The sequence below is a fragment of the Saimiri boliviensis genome, chromosome 5 (assembly GCF_048565385.1).
Source record: "Saimiri boliviensis isolate mSaiBol1 chromosome 5, mSaiBol1.pri, whole genome shotgun sequence".
Classification (NCBI taxonomy): Eukaryota; Metazoa; Chordata; class Mammalia; order Primates; family Cebidae; genus Saimiri; species Saimiri boliviensis.
Window position 1 is genome coordinate 9,024,043 of NC_133453.1, and position 17,887 is coordinate 9,041,929.

Below are 17,887 nucleotides of genomic sequence, written 5' to 3' on the forward strand. Positions count from 1 at the left end.
GACAAAGTGCTGTGTTACAAAGAGTGCATTACAAAAGACACTTTTTTTTATGCCTACACTTAATACTAAAGTGATTACACAGGAGCAGATGGCTCCGTTCCATTTCTTCCTTTTTACTGGCACCCCTATGCCCATCTAATCACTGGACACCAGAAGTCTATCAGTAGGGATTCCACTCTTCTTAAAAGAGAGACTAGAGGCTGGGCGTGGTGGCTCACTCCTGTAATCCTAGCAGTCTGGGAGGCCAAGGTGGGTGGATCACCTGAGGTCAGGAGTTTGAGACCAGTCTGGCCAACATGGTGAAATCCCATCTTTTATAAAAAATAAAAAGTAAAAGAGACACTAGAAAGGTAGGGCTATGGGAAGGTAGAAGCAGAGATGTGCTGACTTGGAGAATTCTCCATATTGGAGTGACGGAGATGGCAGCCAAGTGTCTGGCCTCAACTCTTCCAGCTGTTTAGTGATGGAAAGAGGATTTTTCAGGGTAATCATTACCAAAAGCAGGCCATCTTATCTTCTGGAATTCCTTTACAGTGCTAGGTGGGCCAGAAATAAATTCTTACTCTGTAGCAGAAAAACTGGAGAGCTCTAAAAACAGTTTCTCATTCAGATATTTAGTATTTTTGTTATTATAGACCACTTTATAGTCAGAAAACCTAAGAAGTCATATAATTCTCAGGTCCATTTGCAAAGTGAAAAGGGAAGAAGAGTAAAGGAAAAGCCAGGAGAATCCAGCTGAGTTTTTCCAGTTTGATTTAGGAGGAAAACAGAACAGCAAGTAGGAGTGGCCTGCTCCTGACAGTGACAGACAAACACAGGCTGGTGGCAGTGAGGCCCTATGGCTTTGGTCCAGCCTTTAAAAAGTGGGTTGAGAGCAGCCTGATGCCAAATTTAGTCTGAGGAATGTGTTCACCTCAGGCCAGCTGGGAAGTGATACTCCATCACACCCCTCACCCTGGGCTCAGTGCACAGAGAGATTAGGAGGCAGGGAAAGGGAGAATGTAGACAGGAAGGGGCAGAGGCCACAGGTGACCCTTTAAAAAACAATGTGCTTCTGTTCTTTTAAAAGCAAACTAAAATTGAGCAAATCCATAGTGAGCTCCTGAAAGCTAGCCCTCTAGCAATCTGGCGAAGCTGTGATAGCACATGGGCTATACTTAGGACGCCAAAGAGGACACACAAGCTGACAATCCCACAATGCTGGAAGAAATCAAAAGAATTCTTTCTCTACTTCGTATTCCTTTGTCCTGATGATGTCTCAGAAACATCCCAGGGCCCCATTCAGAATGGCTTCCAACTTCACATACCCAGGTATCGTGGGGAAAACTGCTGTCCAAATACTGGGAAACAGCTTTCTAATCTGCTCTACCTCAAAATGGTCACCTTTTAGTACTTTTGAGAAATGGACAAGTTCCAACTCTGGAAACAATGAGCTAAGGCAGAGATTAATTCCTGAAAATGGACAACAGAGGGGCAAAGCGGACACTCAGAATGCCTCCCTCTCTTGGAGTTACCTGCCACTGTGTTGGTGCCTGGTGAGGGCACCTGAGTGATTCTACTCAAGTGAAAGCTGGGAGTCATCCAAGGAGGAACGTAGCTACCTATGTCTCTGCTCTGAAGAGTGGCTCTGAAGGGGTGCCACAGACCCAAGTGCATATGGTCTTCAGGAGAACGTTCTTTGGCTATCAACTGTCTACCCTAGGCCAGTTCTGGCTTCCTCTTCTCTCCCTGCATATTTGGTAATGCTGCAAACTCTAAGTTTCAGTGAGGCAAATTCCAGTCTCTCCTCTTCAACTTTATTTTATTCCAATTTCATTTCCCAATAATATAGATTCACTGTTCTGTGTATAGCAGCCCAGATGGCTAAGTAATCAGAATCCTTTCTGAGCAGCTCACTGAGACATTTACTGAAGTCACAGTTAAAAGGGCAATACTTATTTGCAACAGAAGTCAAATGAAATTGTCCTAAAATACTAGCAATCATATGTAATTACATAAAATAGCAGATAAATTCAGGAAAAGCATTTAAGATTCATGAAGAATTATTTAAACAGCAGTTTTTCTACCAAATTTCTTTACAGATCACGATCTATTTGGAAGAAAAAGAAAATGGAGAGAGGGAGAGAGGGCTAAAATGTTAAGGGGCCTTTAAAATGGCAGACCCAACAAACATAAGCTAGGCATGAAGATCTTCTCGGAACATTCCTTTCATTTACAGTGAGGTTAAATCAAGAGATGGAACGTGAAGTCCTTTTCAAGTCTATTAATACAATGAAGTGACTGGGTTTTTAAAAATTCATTTTTTCCCCTATTTTCAGAAGTTTTGGTTTAAATTCAAACACTCCTCACAGACTTCCAAGCCCGTGCTTTAAGGAAAATACCTAAACCATGAGTGTTCTCTTTGTCTGCCTCCCACGCTGTATGAAAAAGATATTGGGGGCCACAAAGAGACCACAAAATGGCAATTATGCAAATATATGGCTTTTTACAGCAATTCAAAGATATTTTTCCTGGGGGATTAGTGTCTGCCAAGAGGAGAGGAAGCCATTTTTTTTCTTCCATTCTGACCATTCCACTTTCATTTTAAAAACTTTTTTTTTCATTGAACCTCAGATGCCATCAATTTTTAAATGTACATCATTTTATGTATTTTAAGAAGTAAACACTGCCCATTACACGCTAACAAAACCCTTTTAAATCACATTCACTGTAAGCAACCTATTTTTAGGGGTGGGGAGGGGGGACGGAGTCTCATTCTGTTGCCAGGTTGGAGTGCAGTGGCACAATCTTGGCTTACCACAACCTCTGTGTCCTGGATAGCTGAGACTACAGGTACCTACCACCACATCCAGCTAATTTTTGTATTTTTAGTAGAGATGGGGTTTTACCACCTGGGCCAGGATGATCTCGATCTCTTGACCCATGATCTGCCCACTTCAGCCTCCCAAAGTGCTGGGATTAAAGGCATGAGCCACCGTGCCCGGCCAGCATCCCAATTTTAAGAATATTCAGGCCGGGCGCAGTGGCTCAAGCCTGTAATCCCAGCACTTTGGGAGGCCGAGGCGGGTGGATCACGAGGTCGAGAGATCGAGACCATCCTGGTCAACATGGTGAAACCCAGTCTCTACTAAAAACACAAAAAATCAGCTGGGCATGGTGGCTCGTGCCTGTAATCCCAGCTACTCAGGAGGCTGAGGCAGGAGAATTGCCTGAACTCAGGAGGCGGAGGCTGCGGTGAGCCGAGATTGCGCCATTGCACTCACTCCAGCCTGGGTAACAAGAGTGAAACTCCGTCTCAAAAAAAAAAAAAAAAAAAAAAAAAAAAGAATATTCAGGATGGGTGTGGTGGCTCATGCCTGTAATCCAAGCACTTTGGGGGCCAAGACGGGTGAATCACCTGAGGTCGGGAGTTCAAGACCAGCCTGACCAACATGGTGAAACCCCGTCTTTATAAAAAAAGAAAGAAAGAAAGAAAAAAGAAAAGAATATTCAAAGCCTTACAGAAGGAACAGGGTTGAAAAAAAAATATTAAAAGCCAAAAAAAATCTTAGAAATAATTAAATATGGCAGTATTTTTGAAAACAACTCCATTATAGCACCAGGCTTCCGAAAATTTAACTTAATATCTTATTTCAAATATTGATAATTTTTTATCTTACAAATCAATAATTTATCTACTATTAGAGCTCGTATCTTGTTCCTCCCTCCTTATGTATATTGGCAGCCCTCCTGGAACTCAATGTTGATTATATATACCTATATATACAGACACTTATATATATGCACACACACAGACACGTATATATTTAGAAGCAGGGTCTCACTACATTGCCCAGGTTGGCCTTGAACTTCTGGGCTCAAGTGATCCTCCTACCTCTGTCTCCAAGTAGCTGAGACAATAGGCATGTGCCATGATACCGGGCACTAATGGTGACTATATTTTAAAGAGAAGCCTTTTAAATTTTAAACCACCAGAAGACTGAATTTATAATAAAGAAATCAAGCTATCAAAACCAAAAGGTATGGGTGGCATCACTTGTGTGTGCAGGAACTCTGCAACTGTGTTTTATCTGTATATCATATCCACACCCCAGAGCTCTCAGGCCCCTGGCCACCTGCTGCTGTCCCTCAGGGTCATCTTGTCTCTTCTAGCCCATGTGAGGGATGCAGGTCTCTTTTCTGGAAAACCCTCAGCTCCTTCTTGGGAAGGGGGAATTGTGCGGTAGCTACTGCAGTTAACATGTTCTGTTCTTTTTTTTTTTTTTTTGAGACGGAGTTTCGCTCTCGTTACCCAGGCTGGAGTGCAATAGCGCGATCTTGGCTCACCGCAACCTCCGCCTCCTGGGTTCAGGCAATTCTCCTGCCTCAGCCTCCTGAGTAGCTGGGATTACAGGCACGTGCCACCATGCCCAGCTAATTTTTTGCATCTTTTAGTAGAGACGGGGTTTCACCATGTTGACCAGGATAGTCTCGATCTCCTGACCTCGTGATCCACCCGTCTCAGCCTCCCAAAGTGCTGGGATTACAGGCTTGAGCCACCGCGCCCGGCCACATGTTCTGTTCTAATTTCAGAAATACTCAGTTTCTTAGGGATGGTAGTGGCAGGGGTAGTTTGTTGTCCAGGAAAAGGCTCTCATCTCCAGCACATGCAGATACTGGCCTTCCATCCACTCTTCTCATTCAGAATAGATTTACCCAGCTCCCTCTGCTACAAAGACAAACATGGACTTGCTACTCTCCTAACCGAAATACAAACATTCCCAAAGTCAATGCTTTAGTTGCCCCAGCCTTTGAATCTCAGTGTCTCTCCCTGCCAGTACAGTTGTGCTGGTCTAGTGAAAGCACAGCTTGGAATTGTCACTTACACAGCCCTGAAATCCAGCCCCTGCTACTGACACTGCTGAACCCCTGAATTTATTTTACTATTTCCTCACAACTGACAAATGACACCAGCAAACAGGAGACATACCTCTCATGTAACTCATGTTGGAACTGCCCTTTTAGTCACAGGACATTGCCAGATGGCTTAAAAATGGCCACATTTGAGCAAAAGAAAACCCATCTGCAGCAGATTTTTACCATCATGAAATGTTAGCATCAAAAGAGAGCTCAGAGACTTGTTCATCCATGGAGCCTCATTTTCCAGAAGAGAAAGTAGGGGCATAATGAGGTGAAGTGGCCTGCTCAGGGGTTCACCAGGAGACATGGGACCCAGGGAGGACAAGAATCAAGCAGTTTGGGACTCACATTCTTCTCTGAGGCTCTATGGTGGCAGAGGCAAGTTTGGGGGTAAATGGGAAGAGGGCATCCCCTTGGGAAGAAGGGTCCTATGGATGAGAGGTATGTCACAGGGTTACAGAGAAGATAGACAAGGCCCTACCCTGAGTGTGAGAGACAGAGGGGGAGCGTCCGATCAGCGGCCGCTGCTGTTCACCAGGCCATGAAACTCCTCCCAGGCCCTGGCAAACCAGAGACAAAAACACAACAGCACATTCAGATCAAAAGCTTTTGAACACAGAGAGCAGACACAATAACCCCACATCCCCCTTCAGATGCTCTCCAAGCCAAGTGGAGCCACAGGTACCTGGGAGCAGAGCAGCGAGGTCCCAACTGTATTTTCCAAGGAGCAGGGAAGCCTACCCTTCAGGGCCAGTGGGCACTTCTGCTTGATTCACTTGGGAAGTCTGCCTCTGTGCCCTCAAGGATTTGCACCAGTGTTCCTTCAACAAGGCTCCAGGGGAGGCCAATGAGGTCAGAGCTGAAGCTCAACTGTCACCGGAAACACTTCCAATTTACACTGGTACTCCCTGTCCTTTCTGCCTTGGGTATGTGGGCACAGGTGGTAGAAACCATTTTTCTTCATTAGGCCTCACTCTGAGGGTAAAGGCCAGTTCCCAACAACATTATGATGTCTAAAGATGCAAAGAGGAAAGTATACATATTCTCTGCTTTCATATTTCCAACCTTCTAACCCTTCTAAGCTCAAACCTTAAATGTGTCAGTTCCACCTGCTTCTTAAGTACCTATGCAACTACTATCTGAAAATTTAAAGTCACGGCAGTACAAAATTTCCAGGAAACAATGCCATTACAACTTTCATGCTTATCAGCTTACTTCAGAAATTAGGGTTAGGAAGGGTTAAGAAATGTGACAGAAGTGGTACGTGGCCTCTCAGAATGGTGCTCCAGAGAAAAGGCCCTTGGTGACTGCCGGACTAGTCACAGGAGAAAACTAGGCCCCCCATGCTTCTGGAGGCTCTAACCCAACTCAAGTGTTCTCAGGGGAGGTGATTTCCTAAGCCCTAGCCACTTTTCAGTCCCAAAATCTGATGAGTTCCTTGGGAATTATATATAAAATATGGTGCTTCCAAGTCTGAAGTTCCTAATTATTATTAACTCCATCCTTGGTTTAATTTGGTGACACAGTACCCAGTATGAAAATCCACTACATTTATAAGTCAACCATCTACTTCTTACAGGAGGTAGAACTGCAGTTCATGGTTTCTTCAAATAATTATTATCAGAGCTTCTAGTATATGTGCTGACTAAACTAAGGAAAAATCTAAGACTGCCAAACGAGCGTGCCAGTCTTTGTCAATTCTCAAACTCAGTGTCCACAGCAAGACACCTGACACCTGTTTCAGAGCTCTTTCTGGAAAGATGGTGATGTAATGCACTTTGTGAATCCCTGAGTGACATCAGAAGGCAATAACATGCTTTACTCCAAATGAAGACAAGGGCAAAGCAAAATCCAATGCTTCAGCAATGACCCAGGGAAACCCCTCACTGTAACGGTGAGATTTAAATTCCTTTTTAAACCTCTTAGGTGTCAACAAGAAATTACACGGCTGTGTTGAAGCTTCATGTCATTTATCCTTTTGTTTCCAGGAAGGGCCATCCTTACACTAGCCTATATAGAATGGTTCTCTCTATCAAGAACCTGAAGAAATACCGACTTCATAGCTCCCTTCTACTCCATTTCAGTACTACATTTCCCTCCCAGTTTCTTTAGTATCTTCACTATATGTTAAACCTCAACATGAAGAATCTGGGTTAAGAAATTTCCTCACAGCTGCGTGGTGGCGGCTCATGCTGTAATCCTACATTTTGGGAGGCCAAGGCGGGTGGATCACCTGGGGTCAGGAGTTCGAGACTAGCCTGGCCAACATGGTGACAACCTGTCTCTACTAAAAATATAAAAAATTAGCTGAGCATGGTGGCAAACACCTGTAATCTCAGCTATTCGGGAGGCTGAGGCAGGAGAATTGCTTGAACCCAGGAGGCAGAGGTTGCAATGAGCCGAGATTGTGCCATTGCACTCCAGCCTGGGTGACAAGAGTGAAACTGTCTCAGAAAAAAAAAAAAAAAGGAATGTCTTCACATGGATTTGGTGGAAATAAAATAGTGGGCCATAATCTCTGGTGTAATCCCTCTTATTCTCATAGGCCAGCAGCTCGGCGAAGAGGCAAATCTACCACCTAAAACTAGGTGTGAATAGTCTTGCTATTTTCCATCTGGCATTCCAGGCATATTAGGTAATATTAAAATGTTCTACTTTGAAAGGTAAAGAAAGAACAAGTTAAATGTAAAAAGTGTCGTATGACTGGAGTTTCTAAAAACAGAAAAAATTACTCAGATTAATATAGCCAACAGGGAATTCTGAAGAGATCCAAATGACAGAGGAACAAAGAGCTCTTTTAAGACGAATCTTGTCCCATCTCACGTACCAGAAAGCCAATTCTACACCTCCCCTACCTCTGTCCAAAGCCTGCAAGGTTCGTAGCCTTGCACTCACTAGCTCTCCATACTTAGGGAAGGGCTCAGCTTCGTGCTCATCTAGGCTCTCTTTGCTTTGACTACCACTTTGGTGGTACGTGTTACAGATGCAAAGCCAGGCCAGCAATTAGGCTGGGATAACCTGGTGCTACTGGACTATGACGTAGCCCTGCCAGAAGGGATGGGCTGCTCCTTTCCTATGTATCAAAGTTCAGTGTTGAAATGCAATGATATCTAGATATGGGGAAGTCCCCACAATTTGACCTGTTTCTCCTCTAAGATAAAGGAATAAAGAGGAACCACCCACCTTCCACTCCCTCTGCAGAAAAGCCGGGTCAGTCTTTCCCACTGCTGGAGCACTCTATGGGAAGCTGGCCTGTTTTCCTTTTCCATTCCAGGCTAGATGCACAAAAGGAATCAGTGGGACTAATCCAAAGAGGAGTTTCTTCACAAAAGACAGTGCTGTTTCACATGGCTCCGAGCCCAGTTTGATCCTGGTGGCCCCATGATTCTGACTGTATTATGAGATTTCTCCTCAAAGCAGAGAATATGGGGAACTCATACCTATGAAAACTCGACTACAAGTTGGCCTCACTAAAAGGAGCCATGACCTGAGCAAAAACTCAGTTTAACAAGTTGTCCACGTCTTACGGGTGAACTGTCAGCAATAAACAAAAGCAGGAGCCCTCTGCAGCACAGCAGCTCATCACCAGCTCTGTGTGGCCTCCAGTGCCTTGTAGCTCACTGAGGGGTGTAGCAGGAAAAGGCCACAAGGAGTGTGACTGGGGAAAGGCTGGAAAAACCCAACGGTTGAAATACCTTGGAAACTGGGCCAAAAATAGCAAACAGGAATCAGGAACAACTGACTGAAAATTATCTAAGCCACTCCTAAAAAAACTCCCCTCACCACCAGCAGCCCTATTTCCAGAGTACTTGGATGAGAATAAATGTTGGCTCTTTCTTACTTCATTTTCCTTGGAATTCTTTTTTGTTTTTTGAGACGGAGCTTCACTCTTGTTGCCTAGGCTGGAGTGCAGTGGCACAATCTCGGCTCACTGTAACCTTCTCAGGTTCAAGCGATTCTCCTGCCTCAGCCTCCTGAGTAGCTGGGATTATAGATGCCCCACCACTACGCCCGGCTACTTTTTCTATTTTTAGTAGAGATGGGTTTGCTCCATGTTGGCCAGGCTGGTCTCGAATTCCTAACCTCAGGTTATCCACCCATCTCAGCCTCCCAAAGTGCTAGGATTACAGGCGTGAGCCACCTCGCCTGGCCTCCTTGGAATTCATAAGACTCAGTAGCTGCTGTTCCTTGGCTCAAACAAAGCCATATCCATGGAAGAGCCACAAGGAATAGACAAAGCAGAACTAGTTGTGACTTTCGTTCACACTGGCAAGGGTCAGAAGGGTCTCGAGGTCAGTTTGCAGTTTGGTGCTTTCTAATCGATTCTTACTCCGGGAGGTGACATCAAGTCTATACCCTGGAGCAGTTACAGTACAGCTGAAATGAAGGTCAATGCACATAACATGATTTTTGAAGACATAAGGGAAAGGGCCAGACAGTGTAATTCTTTGACAAATACTAAAACGTACAGAACGGGCCTTTCCATATTCCAGCAAATCTCTTTTTATAGGTACTTCAACCTATTTTGGATATGTACTAAACCAAGATGCAATGACACAAACACCCCTAGAATGCTGAGACCACAGTGCTAATCCTAACAGGTGTGATGCAGAATCTTGGGTCACATGGAGATCAGGGGTTAAGTCAGGATGGTACAAGCACAGGGTATCGCTGCCAGAGTGGAACAGCCACTCTGGAAAACTCAACCTTAAATCCACAGCCACTTCCACAGATCCTCTCAAGTAGCCTGACCCAGTGTTTGCAAAAAAAAAAAAAAAAAAAAAAAGATTTGTTTATTTTTGTTTTTGGTGTTAGTTCCTAAGAAAACCTAAAGTAGCATGAGGCTTGCTGAAACTCTACATGCAGGTTAGGGGCCTAAAGGCCAAGCTGCAGCACATACAAGCTAAAGCCACAAAGCACACAAGGGGTCCATACGGGCTACAGTCAGATATCCTACAGAGCAAACTCACACGGGAAGAAGACGTTGCCCTACCCCAGATCCTGATGCACAGGAACACCGGGCCCAGGAGAAAGGGAAAGGCTGTAACCCTGAGATCTTGCAAGCAGGGCTAACTCAAAGAGGAAGATGACCTGGCTCTAAAGGGAAAGCAGAAGGGAGGAGGCTGGAAAAGAGCTGTGGCTTGGGCAGCTTTGGCACCAGCGACAGAACCCCATTAGCACAAAGCAAGGAAGCTATATACACACAGCCACACAGACGGAAGCAGGGATTTACCTCCAAGTAAGAGATTTCTTTGAAGTAAAGGCGAATGGAAGTCAGCGAAGCAAAGGCCAAGGATCCCCCTTTCCAACCTGAACAGACTTTCAAGCTGAATTCTAAGTTAGAAATCACTCTGTTCTGCTCATCGGCGTGACTAGATGGGAACTCATATTTAAGTACCAGAAAATGGGATCTTATTTTGAAAGCTAGATGTCACCTTATTATGTCAGGCCTCAGCAGTCCTGGAACAAAGTATCACATGACACTACGCAATGGGCTTATGGAAATGAGGCTGCATTCCCCGGATGGCCCTCCATGGAAAAGTCTGTGCCATCCCTTAATATGGTGACAGTGAGTCCGAAAGGCCACATCTTTGATGCACCATAAAGAGCAAGAGCATGAGACAAGCTAGTTTAGCACCATTTATTAAGTGATCTCAGCTGTTGTTGTAGCTGCTGCGTGTCAGCCTGTTCTTAAAACATAAAATGCTCTTCCAATTCCTCTTGTCCAGGACAGAAGGATCTTCCAGGTAGCACGCCAACAGAACAAGAGACTCCGATGACGCCAGCTTCAATGACGGTGCCATCCAGAGAGGGAGAGGGTCATGGCACATTCAACCGCGGCTTCCAGAGGTTTTGAAAAAGGAGCCTTTGGGGGCCCAGCCTGCCTGGCATTCTAGTGGAAGTGCAAAAGGTTGGCTCATTGGGAGAGGAAAGAGAGGGGGATGTAAGGGAAAGTAGCATCTGGGTCTCAAAGAGGGTTGGTTTTCTGGTCTCTACAGCTACAGGGCTGAAGTCCCAGAGGCAGCTGGATAAAGCAGAGAGCAGCAGGCCAGTCTTTCTAGCAGACTCAGGCAAAAAGCCCACAGGCTCTCCTAAACTCTGTAAGGATGTGTACACATGTTTCTACAAAAGTCACAAAGAACTGTCTTATGGTATTAGAAAGGGAGAACAGCAGAGAAGGGGAGAATTGATGAAAAATACCTCTTTCCCTCTCCTATCCAGGTGAACAGCTTATTTTGGGGGTGAGTGGGAGTGGGGGATATTTAGAAACCTTGAAAACAAGAATCCTAGAAAAAGGTGTAGATATCTCCAGCCTGGACTGAACCTGGCTAGAGGTCAGAAGCTACTTCTATCCCAGAACAGAGAATAAGAAAAATGTGCCTAGAGAAAAACAATGCTAACATAGGACTGCTAAGGCAAGCAACCAGGGCCATGGCTGATTAATAACTGTTGGTGACTATGATGAGTCATCACCAGGTGTTTGCTCATGAACCAACTCCCATAGCAGGGTTCCCACTTAAAACCTGGCACTTAGCTGGTTAAAGCCGACGCCACTCATCATATTATCTGTGAATGCATGGGAAAGAGATTCCCAAATGGTCTGTCTGCTGAACACAATCACTGGGCTCACTACTAGTCTTCAATAATAACAACATGATGATATTCTTACTAACGATGATGAGGATGACAGCAATACTACTACTTGGCCCTGTAAGAGCATTCTCCATCTGAGGATCCTCAGTTAAAGATTAAATCAGCCTCACAATAGCCTGGTTAGATAAAGTACTGTCTCCCACTTTACAGATGGAGAAACTGAAGCAAAGTTGCAAAGACACTTGTCAAAGGCACCTACTGGTACGGGGCCATAGGAAAAAACTAAACCTAAGGGTCCTCTTAGCTGATTAGCTCTCCTTCCAATTTTCAGACAATCTGACAGCCACTCCCCACAACTTTTTCACAAGAACCTGAGCTTACTTCTGACACTCAATCACTGAAGGTGCAAGCCTAACAGTGATTCTGACTGTGGACAGAGAGCTCTACTTCCCTGAGTCCTAGGGAGATTGCAAAGGTTCTTTTCCCTGTGGCCTTCATGCTTCCCTTTGGTTCTGCTCTCTCAGACACACACTATCCCCCTTCTCCTATAAGTCAGCTCTATTCACAAGGAAATGGAGTCATTCCTGATAGGCAGTCAATATCCCAGGACAAAGAAAACAGACTGAAGCTAACAGGTTAAAAAGACATGCAGAAGTGGGGTGAGGGTGGGCAGAGTGAAATTATCTTAACAGCAAGAAAAAGAAAAGCACTTGTCTTTCATTTTAAGACAGTGGTTAGCGTATGAAAGACAAGACAGCCTGTAGAAATTAAGCAAGCCCAGGCAGTGTAACTGGGTTTCTGCAAGGCTCTCTCTGCTACAAAGCACCTCCTAGTAAAGGTGGCAGGGAGCCTCGCTGACAAAGAACTGCAGCAAGTAGCCAGAAGCCCTAGAGGGAAGGCCTCGTCTGTCCCTTCTCCACAAGTAAGTCTCCTGTCCGGCCATATTCCTCTGGGCCCAACTATAGCTCTACTTCTGCTAAGCTTAGGGACACATCCTCCCACAGCCCCCAACACGTACTTGATGCTGTCGGTGTGAGTTTTGTACTCCATAATGGTGTTGGGAGGTAGGTTAAGCACTCGCCGAAGCGTGTCCCGGATTCGGGCTGTGGTTGCTTGGTCGCTGGCAGTCTTATTCCATATTGAAATAATGTCCTCCTACCAGAGGAACAGAGGGAATCATCAAAGAAAACCACAGGCAGCGAGGAGAACAAAGGCAACACAAGAAACCAGCCTGACCCACGGGTGCCTTACCTGAAAGCGGACAGACACCACAGCCCCACAGATCTCCTCCCCAACCATGAACTGTTCCCCCAACATGGCCAAAATGAGATTCTCCCAGCAACGGGAGGCCAAGCCCTTCCGCAGCCGAATAATCCACTTGCCACCATTTTTATTTGCATCATCCTGTAAAAAGACAGAAAGCACTCAAATTAAAATGCAGTTCCACAGCTTTTTTTTTTTTTTTTTTTTTTTGTATGAAGGCAGTAAAAAGCCAAGAATCTCTTAAACACTTGGAAGTCCAATTATTCAACTCTATAGAAAAACTGATGGTAGCACTAGTGAGAGAAGAAATGAGGAAAAATAGAAAAACAAGGCTGAGATCTTCAGCATAAGCCATTTATAAAAATGGCTAAATAGATCTTTTAAAAATAATCCCCCTTACTGGAAAGACTTTAGGAATCAAAATGAAATGATGTCATATTTCAAGCACAGATCATCTCTTCACTTGCTAAAAGCACTGAGTGCCACTACATACCAAGCACACAGACATGAAGCTCCAATCTCTACTCAGATCCAGTCTAGTAGAAGAGACAGCCAAGAATCTTAATTACAGCAATGCTACTATAATTACAAGTGCTGCTGTAACAGATGTTCACACTAAGTTAAGGAAGTACAAGACAGATGGAAAAGTCAAGAGGTGGGTCTTTTTTTTTTCCTTTTTTTGAGATGGAGTCTTGCTCTGTCACCCAGACTGGAGTGCAGTGGCTCAGTCTCAGCTCAATGCAACCTCCGCCTTCTGGGTTCAAGTGATTCTCCTGTCTCAGCCTCCTGAGTAGCTAGGATGACAGGCGCGCACAAACACGTCGGCTAAGTTTTGGATTTTTAGTAGAGACAGGGTTTCACCATGTTGGCCAGGCTGGTCTGGAACGCCTGACTTCAGGTGATCCCCCGACCCCGACCGCCCAAAGCGTTGGGATTACAGCTGTGAGCCACCACACCCCACCAAAAAGTGGGCCTTAAGGGCAACAGGAGTCAGGAAAAGCAGGTGAAGGGCACTGCAGGCACTGGGAGGAACACATTTGTACACAAACTGATTGTGAGTTGTGGGATACAAACAGAAGGGTTCACCTGCAGGGAAGGGAAGATTTAGAGATGATGGGAGATGAGGCTTGAAAGGTAAATTAGAGGCCAGGCATGGTGGCTCACCCCTGTAATCCCAGCACTTTAAGAGGCTGAAGCAAGCAGATCATGAGGTCAAGACATGGAGACCATCCTGGCCAACATGGTGAAACCCAGTCTCTACTAAAAACACAAAAATTAGCTGGGTGTGGTGGCATGCAGCACCTGTAGTTCCAGCTACTTGGGAGGCTGAGGCAGGAGAATCACTTGAACCCAGGAGGCGGAGGTTGCAGTGAGCCAAGATCACACCACTGCATTCCGGCCTGGGTGACAGAGTGAGATTCCTTCTTAAAAAAAAAAAAAAAGGTAAATTAGGTGCAAGATCATGTGAGCAATAAGGAGCTGTGTAAGATGGGCGGTGTGGACGTGACCACATCTGTCTTCTAGAAAAATGCCATGACATAAGAATAGAAGATGCATTACACCAGGGCGCAGCTGAATACTGGCTCTGCAAACAGTTCTAGGTCTCCAGTTACTGCCTTTAAGCTTATTTTCTTACCCACTTTAATCATATGTGTACTACATAAAAGTATTGCACACATTGCCAGGCGAGGTGGCTCATGCCTGCAATGCTAGCACTTTGGGAGGCCGAGGCGGGTGGATCACGAGGTCAGGAGATCGAGAATCCTGGCTAACATGGTGAAACCTCATCTCTACGAAACATACAAAAAAACTAGCCGGGCGTGGTGGCACATGCCTATAGTCCTAGCTACTTAGGAGGCTGAGGCAGGAGAATCGCTTGAACCCTGGAGGTGGAGGTTGCAGGGAGCCAAGATCGTGCTATTGCACTCCAGCCTGGGCAACAAGAGCGAAATGCTGTCTCAAACGAACAGACAAAAAAAATGGCATACACATACAAACAAGTTCTATAGGGATAAGGGTAACTGAAAAAAAGCCAAACCCTTTAATGTTCTAATACCATTTTAGTCCTAAAACCATCTTTAAAAAACACCCGGTGCCAACCCACACAGACAAAAAATAGCATCAGTGTATTTTCTAGAGGCTCAAGTTCCAAGGATATACCAGATAGTGATGCAGTTTTGAGAGAAAACTTTAAAATACTTTTAACCTTGGGAGGGCTAAGAGACAAAACAAAAAAACCCAAACTTGCTCAAAAAAGCCATCAGAGGCCGTTAGTCTTTACCTCCCACATGGGTTTAATTCCTTCTTTGAAGAGATGGAAGTCACTGTGGCCTGTCAGGTCTCCAGGACGTACCATGTGGCTATAAAACCTCCAGAACTGCTCCACCTGCAGAGAGAAGACCCCAGAGTAAAAAAGGTGTTTGTGTCTTTTCTTTTTCTTGGAATGCATCCAGAGATTGAGACTAAGTTAAGAACATAAGCATGGAAGACACTATACTACAGGCTGTCCTTTTCAGAGGACTCATTCTCATTTGTGGCATTCTGAGGGAAGACATATTATGGGAAAAGCATATCATCTAGTTTGACAAAAGAAAACATGTGACATTGGCAATACAAGAATAAAATCTTTGGTGAGAAATGCTAGCCTCAGCCAGGACGTTTAGTTGGTGAAACCATGTCAATATGCACTTTGCCACTGAAGCTGCAGGGTAGTCATCACGTGCAGTAAGACGAGGAGTTTTTGGCACAATAGAAACTCTTTAGCTTTGAGGTATATTACGTGCCACAATCCCTCAGCATGAATGCATTTTTTAGAACCAAATCACTTACTGATCAAAGATTGTTTAACTGGCAACAAAGCATTTGCTGAGTGAAATACCTCTTGGACCTGTTTAGTTACTAAGCATAAGTGATAGAATCAGGCACGTGTACCACACGTACCACTCCACATCATGCTGCTGCTAAGTCCAGGCCAATCCAAAATCACACAGGACTTAGCTTCTTATAGCTAGGGTTTAAGGCCTTCTTCTTAGCTAGTAAAAGGGTTCTCCTTGCCTCTCCTTCACAATCCTGTGAGAAAGCTAGATTTATATCTTCCTATCAAGCATATGCTTATTTGTATTCATCACAGTAGTCCCATTTTTCTTATTAGTGTCACCCGCCCCCCCACATTTTTTTTTTTTTTTAAAGATACAGGGTCTATGCAGCAGTATGATCATAGCTCATTACAGCCTCTAACTCCTGGTCTCAAGTGATACTCCTGTCTCAGCCTCTCGAGTAGCTGGGACTACAGGCTCATTAGTGTTTTGAGAGGAGAGATAACGTCCTTATTCACAGAGGATACCTACTAAGTACTGGCCAGCAAAGAGGCACACTTTAGGAGGAAAGAGAAAACATGGTGCAGCCTGATGAGAAATAGCTAGTATTTGCCAACCTGCTGAGGAGGCTCTATATCAACATACAGCAAGATACCATAATTGTGGAGCTGACAATGGGTATTGAGTAGACAAAAGATTCAGGTCATACTTCTAGATCTGGGGAGCACCCAAGGAGAAATCAACCTTACACTGTGTGAAACAGCTGTCCCTTTAGTTCCTCTCTGGCACAAGAACATGGGATACATTTTACATTTTAATAGAAGTCAGAAACTATAGGACTTCAAGGCAGTGCTTCATATCTCAGCAACTGCTAAGCTTAATTGCATGTAGTGATTTGGGATAGTAACTGGTCATATGAATACAATCGGCAATAATCTAAACCATTATCCACCCTAACATAGTTGAAGAAAAATGACATATATCCACTAGAACCAAGTACACCCACTAGTGGCTCACTGTGAATAAGCAACTGAAAGGGGCTTGGTGAGGACAAAGTATACCAACCATCTCCAATTCCCCAGTCAATAATCACTTCAACTGTTTAGTCTCCTCCAATCTTACAACTATACTACAACCTCCCAGGCTCAAGCAATCCTTCTGCCTCAGCCTCCCGAGTAGCTGAGACCACAAGTGGGCACCACCATGCCCAGCTAATTTTTACTTTTTTTTTTGGTAGAGATGAAATTTAACCCTGTTGCCCAGCTGGTCTTGAAGTCCTGGATTCAAGTGATCCTCCCTCTTTGGCCTCCCAAAGTTCTGGGACTGTGCCTGGCCTGAGAAGTATTATTAAACTTTCACAGATTTATTTGGATAGTTCTAACTGAAACCAAAAAATAAGCATTCAGACTCGGAATATGAGGTATAGAAAGGACCTTAGAAATCATCTCAACAACTTTACTTATTTTGTAGTTGAGAAAACAGTTACAAGAGTTGCTATAGCCGAGAGAGTCAAGCACCAGAACAGGTAAGCTCTGATGACCAAGTCCAGTGCTCTTTCCATTTCAAGATGATGCCTTCCTAGTCACGCTGACTTCAAGAACTTTTAAATGTTGTTAATGATTAGGCTAAGAATCACTGGGAAACACTGCTTTGAATTTAATAAAAGGATTCATCATGTAATTATTTCTTTGTGATGAATTTAATATCGTAAGCCATTTCTTAATGAGGTCTGAATTACATGACAGACTGTATTTCTATTTTTCAGATCCAGACCTACAGAGTCAAAATGACAGACTTTAAATACTGTCACACATCCAGTGAGCACTGATGAAGCCTTAACCCAAGACAGTCCTGATGATAAACCACTCCTTAACATATATGTCAAAAGGAAAGAAAAGAAAAACCTCCTTGTACAAGCTGGGTAAATTCATAGATGCTTTTTCACAAAGGGAAATAAAATCGTGACCCACTTTTGTTTTTGAGACAAGATCTCATTGTGTTGCCTAGGCTGGTTTTGAACACCTGGCTTCAAGCGATCCTCCTTGGCCTCACAAAGTGCTTGCATTATAGGCATGAGCCACCAGGCCTGACCAAATTCTTTAAAATCAGTAGTAAACCCGTATCTTCCAAGGCAGTATTCCCCAAACTGGAATCAAATCCTTCTTTCCTCCAAACTCCAAGAGCACTCTACATGCTTTCCCATAGCACAATTTATTGTCTACCCTGTATTAGAAATTCCTGGGCACATCTTATTTCCCCAAGGACAGGATCTGCCTTTATTCCCCTTAGAAGTCTACTACGGCCTTGAATTCATT

At 44.4% G+C, this 17,887-nt stretch overlaps 1 protein-coding gene across 4 annotated transcripts in view; it reads right to left on the reverse strand.

The window, feature by feature from the left end:
* The window catches only part of EIF4E2 (eukaryotic translation initiation factor 4E family member 2), a 34,443-nt gene that overhangs the window by 6,703 nt on the left and 9,853 nt on the right, over positions 1 to 17,887 (reverse strand). For 2 of the 4 annotated variants that reach the window (XM_003936723.4, XM_074398851.1), the window contains exons 4-7: positions 15,038 to 15,142; positions 12,745 to 12,897; positions 12,512 to 12,648; positions 10,527 to 10,792 (exon numbers count right to left, since the gene is read on the reverse strand). In XM_003936723.4, the coding sequence (XP_003936772.1) occupies positions 10,720 to 10,792; positions 12,512 to 12,648; positions 12,745 to 12,897; positions 15,038 to 15,142 (468 nt within the window). In that variant the 3' untranslated portion in view covers positions 10,527 to 10,719. Of the gene's footprint in view, positions 1 to 5,380; positions 5,460 to 10,526; positions 10,793 to 12,511; positions 12,649 to 12,744; positions 12,898 to 15,037; positions 15,143 to 17,887 lie in introns of those variants that run through there. The other 2 variants (XM_010347201.3, XM_010347202.3) reach the window with 2 other exon arrangements.